At 37.2% G+C, this 13,309-nt stretch overlaps 1 protein-coding gene across 2 annotated transcripts in view; it reads right to left on the bottom strand.

Moving 5' to 3' along the window:
- Positions 1-13,309, bottom strand: part of srek1ip1.S (SREK1-interacting protein 1 S homeolog) — a 28,601-nt gene that overhangs the window by 2,445 nt on the left and 12,847 nt on the right. For both annotated transcript variants that reach the window (XM_018241528.2, NM_001127830.1), the window contains 3 exon segments: positions 6,997-7,044; positions 5,828-5,974; positions 889-958 (listed from right to left, as the gene is read on the bottom strand). In XM_018241528.2, coding sequence (XP_018097017.1) covers positions 889-958; positions 5,828-5,974; positions 6,997-7,044 — 265 coding nt within the window.

Genomic DNA, 13,309 nt, shown 5'->3' with positions numbered 1-13,309 from the left:
ACATCAGTGTTAAGTCCCTCCTTCCCTGCCAGGATTTCAAATGATGCAGAAAGAGACGAACTGTTAAACACCTGGATTTCAGCATAGAAAATGGCATTTATTCATACTTTTTGAAGAAACAGGTAACTGTGATGGGTGTATTAGGGGCTTCTGTGTTATATGGGCCTCTTGATCACATTTTTTTTTTAAGAACAAACCTACAGTCCCTATCTTGTATGTTACCCGGGATGCATTTTTGAGTCAATCATGTTTCTTACATGTCTTTATTTTCTTTTTTTCCCTCTCTGTACTTGGAAAGTGAAAATAAAGGAAGTTTGCACTGGGGCCCCACAAAAGAAGAAGAGAAAGTATTGAAGCAGAACCCCAGTGTCCTTGTTCTCTAATAAAACAACATCATTAGAACATCAGCACCTGTACTGTCATGGCTGCTAATTCTGCTGAGCATCTTTAGTTTTTTTAGTAAACAGTGTAAGAGGTAATGTATGAATGTTTGCTATGAGTCTAGTAACCCAAGCAACCAATCAATATGTGCCTGTGCCATAATTGCCTGATTATTTTTAACTGAATGTAATGGATTCTCCCACCATTGCTATTCCTGTGACTGATTTATTTTCCTCCCAATATGATGAAAATGCAAGAGTGAGCTCTGCATGTATGTATTGCATTCAGTTAATCCAGCTGCCTCCATCTGCCTCTCCGAATAGGACAACTGGGACCCATAAGACTATGTTGTTCACTTGCCTCCTCCCTGCCCAAAAAAACCCACGTCTTTTGGGGTCTGCCAATCACAACACTGCTTATATGGTCACAACTGGCACAAAGTGTACTGAGACAATCAAACAGCAATGTTGCCAGGCAAACTGTTCAACGACAAAAATAACTATTTACCGTTTTCTGTGTTTTTTCAGCTTTTTCTCTTTCTTCTTTTTCAGCTTTTTCTTTGCTAGGTCTGTGACATCTGTTAAGATATTAAGGGACATTTAGCACAGAGTAGTCATACTAAACATTAGCATCTTTCCAGCACAAATCTCTATTATTATCTATTATTTTAGCAATCCCAATAATAATATTATATATTACAGCAAAGTAAAGGTATGGGACCTGTTATCCAGAATGCTCAGGAACTGGGCTTTTCTGGATAAGGGATTGTTCGTAATTGTTCCGTAATTTGGATCTTCATCCTTCTACTTTAATTTTAAAATTTAAACATTAATTAATTAAAGAATAACTAAATTCGCCCAATAAGAAAACTACTACCCTAGATAGTCCCTCCATCCTGCTTCCTACCCGCATATGTGGGTAAAAAGCAGGTAGTAGATGGGGCTTTTCTTTTTGGGGGATTTAGTCCTCCTTTAAACCCAGTAGGATTGTTTTAGCTCCAGTAAGACTCTGTTACATCTTAGTTTTTGATCAAATAAAAGGTACTGTTTTATTATTAAAGACAAAAAGGAAATACATTTTACAAATCAGAATTATGGATTTTCGGATAAATTGTATAAAAACATTAAATAATAAAATATTTTGTAAAACTGTGGGAAATTACAGACAAAAGAAAACCAGAAGGTTCCACTGATATACATGAAAACTGAGGGCTGTCTGTCAAGGCCACGGACACTGGGAAAATATTCTTTGCTGGCGATTTTTAAGGGGAAGTGCAGAAACCAACCACCAGGGGGCCCAGGGACTTTTTAGGGCAGGCACCTATATAGTTTGTGTGGGGTAGGTTTCATTCTCCTCTAAGCCGACATACTTCATTTTTATTCAGTGCTGTATATTGTCCTAAGTCACCATATACAGGTATGGGATCCCTGATCAAGAAACCAGTTATCCAGAAAACTCCAAATTACAGAAAGGCATGGATGTCCAGAATAGCCCAAGTCATGTGCTAAAGAAGTATATCGGCTTGAAGTAGCCGTCATTTCGCGAGGGCAGCATCTGGAAGAGAGGACACGCAAGCCGAATGAGCTCCGATGCGGGCCGCATCCAATTTGTTTGTTTGTAAACAAAGGAGGCAATGCTCTATGGAGGCAATACTACATAGTCAAGTCAAGTGGATTTCATTGTCATTTCGGCCATGTACAGTAAAATACAGTACATAGTAGAAAATTTCTAATTTCTAAAAATCTCTCTGAAATAATAAAACAGAACATTGAACTTGATGATAACTAAGCTACATTAATCCATATTGACTGCAAAACAATCCTATTGGGTTAGTTCACATGTTCTTCAGTAGCCTTATGGTATGATGATCCAAACTGCAGAAAGATATGGAGATCTCCAGGTCCCAAGCATTCCAGCTAACAGATCCTTTATGTGTACATTTTTCTTTTTTACGAATTACAAGTATAGGATCTGTTATCCAGAATGCTCGAGACTTAGGGTTTTCTGGATAACGAAACTTTAGTGCAATTTGAATTTTCATACTTTCAGTCTACTAGAAAATCATGTAAACATTAAATAAACCCAATAGGCTGGTTTTGCTTCCAATAAGGATTAATTATATCTTAGTTTGGCTCAAGTACAAGCTACTGCTTTATTATTACAAAGAAAAGGGAAATACTTTGAAAAATGTGGGTTATTTTGCATAAAATGGAGTCTATGGGTCTTTTTGGATAACAGGTTTCCAGAGACCTGTATAGCAATGCACTGATTAGCCACACATTACCACCAATAGACGCATTTGATTATATGTATGCTGATGTTGCCTTGATGAAGTCTGTTGTTCTGCCCTGATTTCTACCCAGTACTACTAACAAAACATAATCATTTGGGTGTTTGCAGTAGAGAAGAATGTTACGTGGGGAACAAAATAAGGAACCATTTATTTAAAAAAATCTCAGGAAACAAAAATCATAAAATCCATTTGAGGAACAAGTATATGAAGAATCCACTACAATTCATTGATTCTTCTGACAGACCTACTGCACATAGCTTTATCAAACCCCAGGGAATCCTAAAAACAAAAGCACAATTATTATGAAATTATGAAAATTATTTGATAAAATACATATAAAACGGCACATAAAAAAGTGCCCTAGTCTTTGTTTCTGAATAGAGGTATTCCAATGTGTTTCCAATTCATTAGAGCCCATAAAATAACAAAGGAACTGGATAATCTTCTCTCAGCCTGGAGCCTATTGTCATGTTTCAATGATACTTTAATTATATTTCATTTCATCCATCTGTGGAAGCAGCGGGTTGTTTATGGCACCCGTCACCATTCCTGTAACCGAGGGCATGAGAACAACCATTACCCTCCCCATCATCTAAACATATCAGGAAAATATACAACAACTAATTTACATAAACACACACACAGATTTAATTTTAGAGGCAGATGGAGCCTTAGTCAGAAAGCAAAATAATGGGAAAAGTGGAATCTAATAACGAAGAATACAAAAACAGAAGAGGCAAGTATGGCATCGGTTATCATTTGATAGAGTAGTTAGTAGTAGCTAGTAGAGTCCTGCACGGACCATTTTTTGGAACCCGCACCCAACCCATACCTGCAACCCGGACCCGCATTCTTACCCGCTTGGACCCGCAAGTACCTTATCCGCAACCCAGACCAGCGACCCGCTGACCATCAAGAATCAGGAAGTTCTCTCATTGTAAACCGGAAGTGACCTCATTGGAAGTAGGCGTGATCAAAAAAAAAGGGAGTGCAACAGGAAGTGCTGTCATTGTAAACTGGAACGGACATCATCAGAAGTAGATGTGATCAGAAAAAAGGAGTAAAAATCGCTATTGAGAAGACCCGCAGAACCGCCATCTCGCATCTATACCCGCACCCGGAACTTCTACCCGCAGGGTACCGCAGGTTTTTGCAGGTAACCCACGGGTACCCGACCCGCTGAAGGACTCTAGTAGCTAGTATGTTCTGTGATTTGCAGCACCATTTCTAAAAGGTACCAAAACATAAAAAAATTTGATATATTGGTCTGCCATCAGCCAGTAATGTGTGTAGTTGGTGATCACTATCATGGGTTTAAGGGAATGGGTCTATTTCTGAGAGTTAAGCTAACTGTACACTATGAGATCCACTTGTTTGTCGAGGTCGCATCCAGGACCTGTAACAAATATCGACCAATCAGTAGATATCTTTGTCTGGCCTGGGGCAGTAAGGATACGGTCCTCGATCCAACAGGAGATTCAAACCTACCTGATCGACATCTGGCCAACTTTTGTCAAATATTGTCAGGTGGGCCCATAGAAGGGCCACAGAAATCTGCCCGTGTATGGCCACTTTAGGTTAATACAGCTGGGGAGGAGGCAAGGGGCCTTATGGTTAAAAAAAATGTGGTATTAGTTCCACATTAATTTCTATAGGATGGGAATTGGCGCAGTTACTTTATGTAATCGTGGTTTTAAAGATTGTAGATTTTGTGCCTCTGATAACCACGACTGGCAAAAATATTTGGAAGGGAATAATGAGTAAAAAGCCAAACAAAATTCAAAACACCCGAAAGATGCTTGCAATTGACAATCTGAGAAACCCAATTACGTTTAAAAATCCACTTATGTGTATTTATAATTGCCCAGTTCTGGATGCAGTTCTGGAGTCTGAACTAAACTGTTGACTTTTAGATTTCTGCAAGACAATGCTGCTAGTACAAGCTGTACCGGCCTATCTGTATTATATATGTAGAGAGCTTTAGAGCAGCTGTACACATCAGAAACATCTAATGGAACCTTATTCTTTCCTTTGCCAGAGCAGTCAATGCTATTAGTGTCTCATGATAAGGTAAAACCATTAGTCATAGAGATGGGAAATTGCCACAACATTTTAACTGCATCTAAGACACAAGTATATATTATATGCTTCAAATTATTGTTCCATATAAATGCATTTGAACTGATAAATTCATGCCGTGAGATATAGCAATCGTAAAGAGAAATACTACAGCACATTCTCATTGTGCAGCTACAATAAAAAAAAAAAAACATATTGCTTCAGGTGATGTAATCCTGTGATATAGTATAGATATGGAAACCATTATCCATAAATCTCCGAATTACAGGAAGGCCGTCTTCCATAGACTCCATTTTAGCCAAATTATTAAAAATTTGAAAAATGATTTCAGTTTTCTCTATAATTGATAACATAACCTTGTATTTATCCCAGCTACAAAATAATTTAAACTTTCTGGAAAGAATCGTATTGGGTTTATTTGATGTTTAAATGATTTTTTAGCAGACTTAAGGTCAGGATATGCAAATTAGGGAAACAACCATTATCCGGAAAACTCCAGGTTCCGAGCATTTCGGATAAAAGGTCCCATATCTGTACAGTACAAATGAAATGCATCCAGGCCCTGTAACACAGTGACCAATCAGCAGATAGCTTTGCCTGGCCTGGTGCAGTAAGGATGTGGTCCTGCTCATATCATTTAGGGCAATGTGGAAATCAATTCTAAGATCATGGGAGTGTTAAATTGTAAAACACACCACCGTGACCCTATTTGGTAAGCCTATGTTAAAAAATTCACTGAAACCTTTGCTTTATATTAACCCGCAGCTGAACCATCTTACCTGTGTAGGTATTCTTCGAGAACGTCTCTGCTAATATAAGTTGCCTTAGGCAGCCAATTTTTTTTTTTAAACCAGGCTCACAAACAAGTGAGACCAGGTTAGCAAACAAGGTCACGAGAAGGGAGAGATTCCTAACACAATGAGCACCCCCTAAGTTTTACAGTTGACTTGAGCTTTAATAGGTAGATCCATCCCCTGACTATAACATGTTCAATATATCAATGCATTGGCAAGAAAAATTCTGCAATTTAAATGATTTTATACCAAAGATGCAACTAGAATCACTGAAACCTACTTTTTTTATCTGTAGAACCAGGGGCCTGTGCAAGTTCTTCATTCTCATCTTCACTGTCTTCGGTGCTGGTGCTGCTGACATCTAACACAATGTCCCTCTGTGGATCCACGCGTAGGAAGTTTCTGCATTCAAACGTTAGGTGGCCAGCTGATAATGCGCAAAAGAGTTTTATACTCATATTTAATGATGGCTTTGTGCATAATAATGACGGCTTTACAATGGAGGTAAATGGTATGTTGTACATAAACAGACAAAGCAAATACATAGGGTAACTTCACATCACACCTTTGTAGTCCAATATACATTTATTTCCTTGAGCCTTTCAAATTATCAAGTCAAAAAAAGAAAGTCTCTTCTAACCAAGCCAAATTCATGGAGGTGGATTCATGGATTCTTTTAATTTGGTGAATGGCTTCATCATTCAACATTATAACAACAATGAAACTGATATCAAGCTTCAATATCATGCTTATACCTTAGTATTATTTCCATAAATTGTACAAATGGACATGACTATATGTTATATATGAATTCCAACTGCTTGTAACAGCTTTGCCTAGAACTATGTATATATCACTTTTATGCTCAAACTCTAACTACAAAGCAGCTGGGCACAAGAGCGCCTCGGAAAAAGGAAATAAATAAGTGCTAGTAGCAATAAAACCCTTTGTATTGCCTCAGAAGGCTTCCCATGAGGGGCCAGTGGATTTGTTGTGAGCAACTATTTAGACACTAGTTTTGATTGGCCTGCTACAGTTAAAAATTAAGAGGCATTTACACTACTTTAAAAAAAAAAAAACTTGATCCAAGAAAGCAAGACTGTGTCAAGGGAAGCAAATGATCAAATTTAGAAGGGCTACTTAGAGGACATATATAACCCCAGGTAGCAAGGCCCCTTAGAGGGACACAAATAATTCCACGAAGCAAGGCCCCTTATTGGGACACAAATAATCCCAGGTGCATTTCAGGGACACAACTTTCTCAAGGTAGTAAGGCTCCTTAGAGGGGAATAAATGGACCCAGGGAGCCTCCTTCAGGGGACACAAATAAACACAGGTTGTAAAAAAAATTCCTTAGAAGGACACAAGTAACCACAGATAGCAAAGTTGTCTCAAAGAATAAAAAGATGCAGTAAATTAAATGTCCTATATAAACGGAAAGTTACTTACGGTAGCCACATTTCTTACATCCTGCTCTGATATTATCCTTGTTTACACCTAAAAACAAAAAAGGGGAATAATGAAGCAAATGAATTAAATAAAAAGTATGATGTTTATATAGTGAATGATGTACTCCGTATTGTAAAATATAAAAATATTACAAGTCACGAGGAGTAATGAGGATTTCCCTGACCCGCACTCGCCCGCCTTCCGGGTTTCTTTTATATACCCGGGTCGACCCGCCAATGACGTCACAAAAAGGACAGGGGGACCTGGAAGTCGCCATTTTGCCACCAGAGAAGGAGAGCGCGAGGTCGGCCTGAACCCGCCCGTCTCGCTGGTAAACCTGCGGGTATCGGGCCGGCCCGCACATCACTTACGAGGAGTAGTTTAGCAATATAAAGGCATGAGGCAGATGTATAGCAATAGGATTAAGGGTATGTAAATAAAGTGTTGTAGTGAATAAACATGCACAGTACCACTTGCAGTATTCTGTTTGCTTTCATTCCTCTACCAATTTCTGTATTTAGGTAATGGAGAAGGAAGCCAGAAGCTGATAATTTTGCAAATGTCTATATTAATAATTAAATATTAATAATTGATTTGCAGTAAAAAAAAAAGTGAACAAGTGATACGTATAACAGAGTTAAAATGGCAAAAAACAACAAATGTTTGCAAGATTTAAAGGAAAAGTAAACCCTCAGAATTTTTTCCTTGGCCGATCTTTTTCACAGTTCCTCCACTGGATCATCAAATCAAGATACAATCAGCGCCACAGGATAATGGAAAGTACTTTAGAATCAAATTTGCTTCGAGCATTTTAACCTGAATTTACAACTCCTTTTATAAAACCTTAAAGGAAAACTATACCCCCAAAATGAATACTTAAGCAACAGATAGTTTATATCAAATTGAATGACATATTAAAGAATCTTACCAAACTGGAATATATATTTACATAAATATTGCCCTTTTACATCTCTTGCCTTGAGCCACCATTCCGTGATGGTCTGTGTGCTGCCTCAGAGATCACCTGACCAGAAATACTACAACACTAACTGTAACAGGAAGAAGTGAGGAAGCAAAAGGCACAACTCTGTCTTTTAATTGGCTCATGTGACCTTACATGTGGTTTGTATGTGTACACAGTGAATCGTACGATCTCAGGGGGCGGCCCTTATTTTTTAAAATGGCAATTTTCTATTTATGATTACCCAATGGCACATACTACTAAAAAAGTATATTATTATGATAATGGTTCATTTACATGAAGCAGGGTTTTACACATGAGCTGTTTTACTCAGTATCTTTTAATAGAGACCTACATTGTTTGGGGGGTATAGTTTTCCTTTAAAATATGACACAATAAACTGAGACTAATCGTCCTACATCCAAGAATATACAGGGGTGGACAAAAAAGTTAGATCAGGATCTACCAGTAGAGCTTTAGTTGGTGATCAGTAGATCTCAAGACACTGTCAACAAACAGCTTGTCTAAATCACCCTCCTAGTTCATGCTTTTCATTCAGATATTTACTATCGTAAGGTTACATTAGAAATAGTTGTTTATTAAATATAGCAATATACATTTTCTCATTAATTAGTATTCAAACAATATTTGCAATGGAACAGAATACTAACAATGCTTTTATGGATGTAGATCATAATGGGACAAAATCACTAAAAGTAGACCTTGCATTAGTCCTGGTATAAAACATATTTCGGGGAACTGCATTGAAACAATTACGAATATGATCATAAGGGTCATTATTGCACTTGTCTGAGAAGTTGGACTGCTTTATGGTTTGAAAGAGGAAACCGAAGGGCACTTACTGGGTAAAGCTTTAATTAGAGGTACAAAAGTATGGAATTATTGAAACGGCCACTAGGAAGCAATTATAAGAAGTGTTCGAAAACATAAAACTACTATATGAATATATTAGTTTATCCCTGTGGTTTAATGTTAAGCCATTAAGGGGCAGATTTATTTAAGGGTCGAAATGAATTCGAGGGAATTTTCAAAGTAAAACAAATTTAAATTCAAAGTAATTTTTTGGATACTTCGACCATCGAATAGGATACTTTGACTTCGAATTTACTTCAACTTCAATTCGAAGTAAAAATTGATTGAATATTCGACCATTCGATAATCGAAGTACCGTCTCTTTAAAAAAACTTCGACTTCAATACTTGCCGAAGTGCTATGTTAGCCTATGGGGACCTTCCAGACCATTTTTCTAAGTCTTCACACATCGAAGTAAAATCGTTCGATCGTACGCTAAAATAGTTCGAAACGTTCGATTCAAATGATTTAATCGTACGATCGTACGATTTTACTTCGATCGTTCGATGCCCAAATTCGGTGAAAAATACTTTGACTTCGATATTCGAAGTATTTTAATTCGATGGTCGAATTTCAAAGTATTCTAGACTTCGAAATTCGATCCTTCATAAATCTGCCCCTAAAAGTATGGAAGAAAAAGTCACACAAGATATATTACAGGTTGTCACCAATAAGCAACTTCACCATCAAAATCTCAGGCAGTAGTGAACTGAATTTGAAAATGAAGAGGTCTGTGAATAAGGCACGAAATGTGTTAGGCTACTTTTTTTGTCCTAATAAATGGCTTTTATTATTTTCACTACTGCTGTTTGCATTTAAGTTGCTTATTGGTGATGACCTGTAACTCACAGATGGAGGTTTACGTAATAAGAACATCCATTACTTAAACCATCAAGGCTTTATTTATTACACATTAATTATTTTTTAACCGTTTCTTTATTTTTAGAATAGAGCTTACACACACTGCTGACATCTATTGATATGTTATAACACCCTATATATATGCAGGGTTTTTATCGGATTTGTAAACAAACTATAGGAACAAAATGTCTTCATGTGCTTAATATTTTACAGTTGAGTGCAGAAGAGCAGTTGTTGTTTCCTTTAAACAATAGTGTTGATCTGCCATAAACCGTATTCGGTCACCCAACCTTAGTTTTCCGACTCCATCAAACATCTTTCTATGAATGGAATTCAATTAGTAGAGGAAAGAAGCATTTCGCAAAAGCAGAAGATTTCTAGAGCTATTAGAGAATACTTGAAGTTAAAAGGAAGACACAGTCATGTAAAGAAACACTTAAAGGGATACTGTCATGGGAAAAAACATTTTTTCAAAACGCATCAGTTAATAGTGCTGCTCCAGCAGAATTCTGCACTGAAATCCATTTCTCAAAAGAACAAACGGATATTTTTATATTCAGTTTTGAAATCTGACATGGGGCTAGACATATTGTCAATTTCCCAGCTTCCCCAAGTCATGTGACTTGTGTTCTGATAAACTTCAATCACTCTTTACTGCTGTACTGCAAGTTGGAGTGATATCACGCCCTCCCTTTCCACCCCCAGCAGCCAAACAAAAGAACAATGGGAAGTTAACCAGATAGCAGCTCCCTAACACAAGATAACAACTGCCTGGTAGATCTAAGAACAACACTCTATAGCAGTGATCCCCAACCAGTAGCTCGTGAGCAACATGTTGCTCTCCAACCCCTTGGATGTTGCTCCCAGTGGCCTTAAAGCAGGTGCGTATTTTTGAATTCCAGGCTTGGAGGCAAGTTTTGGTTGTATTAAAACCAGGTGCACTGCCAAACAGAGCCTCAATGTAGGTTGCCAATCAACATAGGGACTACTAAATGGCCAATCACAGCACTTATTTGGCAGCCAAAGAACATTTTTCATGCATGTGTTGCTCCCCAACTCCTTTTACTTCTGAATGTTGCTCACGGGTTGAAAAGGTTGGGGATCCCTGCTCTATAGTATAATCCTCAGTTACATTGAGAAGGAAAAACAGCAGCCTGCCAGAAAGCATTTCTCTCCTAAAGTGCAGACACAAGTCACATGACCAGGGGCAGCTGGGAAATTGACAAAATGTCTAGCCCCATGTCAGATTTCAAAATTGAATATAAAAAAATCTGTTTGCTCTTTTGAGAAATGGATGTCAGTGCAGAACTATGCTGGAGTAGCACTATTAACTGATGCGTTTTGAAAAAAAAAAAACAACATGTTTTCTGATGACAGGATCCCTTTAAGAAAGGAAAAAAGTTGACATGATCAATGATAGATATAGAGCAAATAAAGGGGCAAATTTACTAAAGGGCGAAGTGACTAACGCTGGCGAAAATTACTGCAACATATACGTCCATTGTACTTTAATGTCACGCCGTATGCTAATTAGGCATCAGTATCGTAACTTCGAACTGCTTATTGGATTATCGCTAGCGCAACTTCGCAAGCGTTCTGAACCCTGGACGCAACTTCGGATTTTTGTGAATTATCGTTGTCCTGGCGAAGTGTTTTGCGATGTCAGCGAAGCCGTCGCTGGCGCCAACTCGGAGGTAAGTAAATATGCCCCAAAGTGCTAAACCCAAAATAAATATAAAACAATTTATATAAATGAAACAATCTACTGAATTGTCCTAAATTATTTTCCTCATTACAAGAAATTTGCATTGGGAAGAAAGGATTCAAACAGGTTATAATGCTCAGTGCTGAACAGTATCAGCACTGAGCATAATCACCCCATTTGGCAGCATGACTTAAGATTTTTAAAGCTGTCAAACACATTCTAATGAACTCAAGCTGCTATCAGATTATAATATATATACCGGTATATATATATATATATATATATATATATATATATATATATATATATATATATATATATATATATATATATATATATATATATATAAACTTGACATTTTGATAGCAAAAGAAAACAAAATCTTCTAGATTCCCCGGTTAGATCTATATTAAATCTGTCCATCATCTATCATTTAATGGGTAGATTGGATGGACCATTAAGTTATTTTTTGCCACTGAATTCTATATTTCTGTCCATATAAGAATGACTTGTTGGTCCTAGATAAGTCAAGAAAAATGGAAGATAATTCGATTTATTTTCGCTCTGGGCTGAAAGATTGCTGGAGCTATCATCACAAATCATTTTTTATGCATCAGTCCATTGTTAGCATGACCTTGTGAATTCTACTTAAGTATTCTAGTTGGGTATACACATAAATCTGAAGGTGTTTTTTTTAATTAGGAGGAGAATTCAGGAAATAACATGATGTCTGAAAAAAATGAATTATAGGTCATTCAATTTAAAGGGTCAATTATTTATATTATAAATATTAATGACAAGGAAAGTATCCGCACTATTGTGTGATTTGTTCTTTTTTCATTCTATTTACTGCTGTAAGTAATTTTCTAATATATTTTCCTTTTGACTGTTTTTGGCACAGTGTATGGCTCTTTGGCCACTAGTTGTCTGTATCTAATATAGCTAAAAGGTCTGCCAATCAGGCACCTCATGACTTCCAGTCCACAGCAGGATCGCCTGCCCACTTTGTTCTGTATTCCGTATAACAAGACTCCCTGGGGCTCATTTATCAACACTGGGCAAATTTGCCCATGGGCAGTTACCTATAGCAACCAATCAGTCATTAGCTTTTTAAAGCCAGCTGCTAGTAGAACAATGATTGCAGCAATCTGATTGGTTGCCATGGGTTATTGCCCATGGGCTAATTTGCCCAGTGTTGATAAATGACCCCCACTGCAGCATTGGGCACACATACTAAGGGGGGGGGCATTTATTTTTCTGGTTGGAGTTATAAAGGAGAAAAAAAAAACCCTCAAAATTTTTCGGGATATATTAAACTCAGATGGTGTTAAAAGTCTGAATAAAAGTACTCCATCTCAAACCTGCTGAGATCATGTAGAAGTCAATGGCAGATGTCCCATTTGCAATTGGAAGATATCCTGATCTGCACTGGGTTTTGTACAATAACCCAAAGATTTTGTGGTTTTCAGGCGATAATCCAAAATAATAGTACGATTCTGATTTTTTTTTTCCAAATTCTTTTTTCCAATTCTCTTCCCACAACAAATTTTTTGGTGAAAATTCATTAATAAAAAAATATCAGCCAGAATTTGGTTGGAGTGGGGTTTGTTCAACTTTGGGTTAACTTTTAGTATGATGTATTGTCTCAGAGTTCTGAGACAGTTTGCGACTGGTTTTAATTTTTTATTATGTTTGGTTTTTGAGTTATTTAGCTTTTTATTCAATAGTTCTCCAGTTTTCAAATTCAGCTATCTGGTTGGTAGGGTCCAAATTACCCTAGCAATCATGCAGCGATTTGAATAAGAGACTAGAATATGAGTAGTAGAGGACTTGAATAGCAAGATAAGAAATAAAACAATCAATCTGCAGCTTTTCTGAGCATTTGTTTTTTAGATGGGTGAGTGACGCCCATT

This window comes from Xenopus laevis, chromosome 1S (genome assembly GCF_017654675.1).
Source record: "Xenopus laevis strain J_2021 chromosome 1S, Xenopus_laevis_v10.1, whole genome shotgun sequence".
Taxonomy (NCBI): Eukaryota; Metazoa; Chordata; class Amphibia; order Anura; family Pipidae; genus Xenopus; species Xenopus laevis.
Note: the sequence above shows the minus strand (reverse complement) of the source record. Positions and strands in the feature narration are given on the sequence as shown.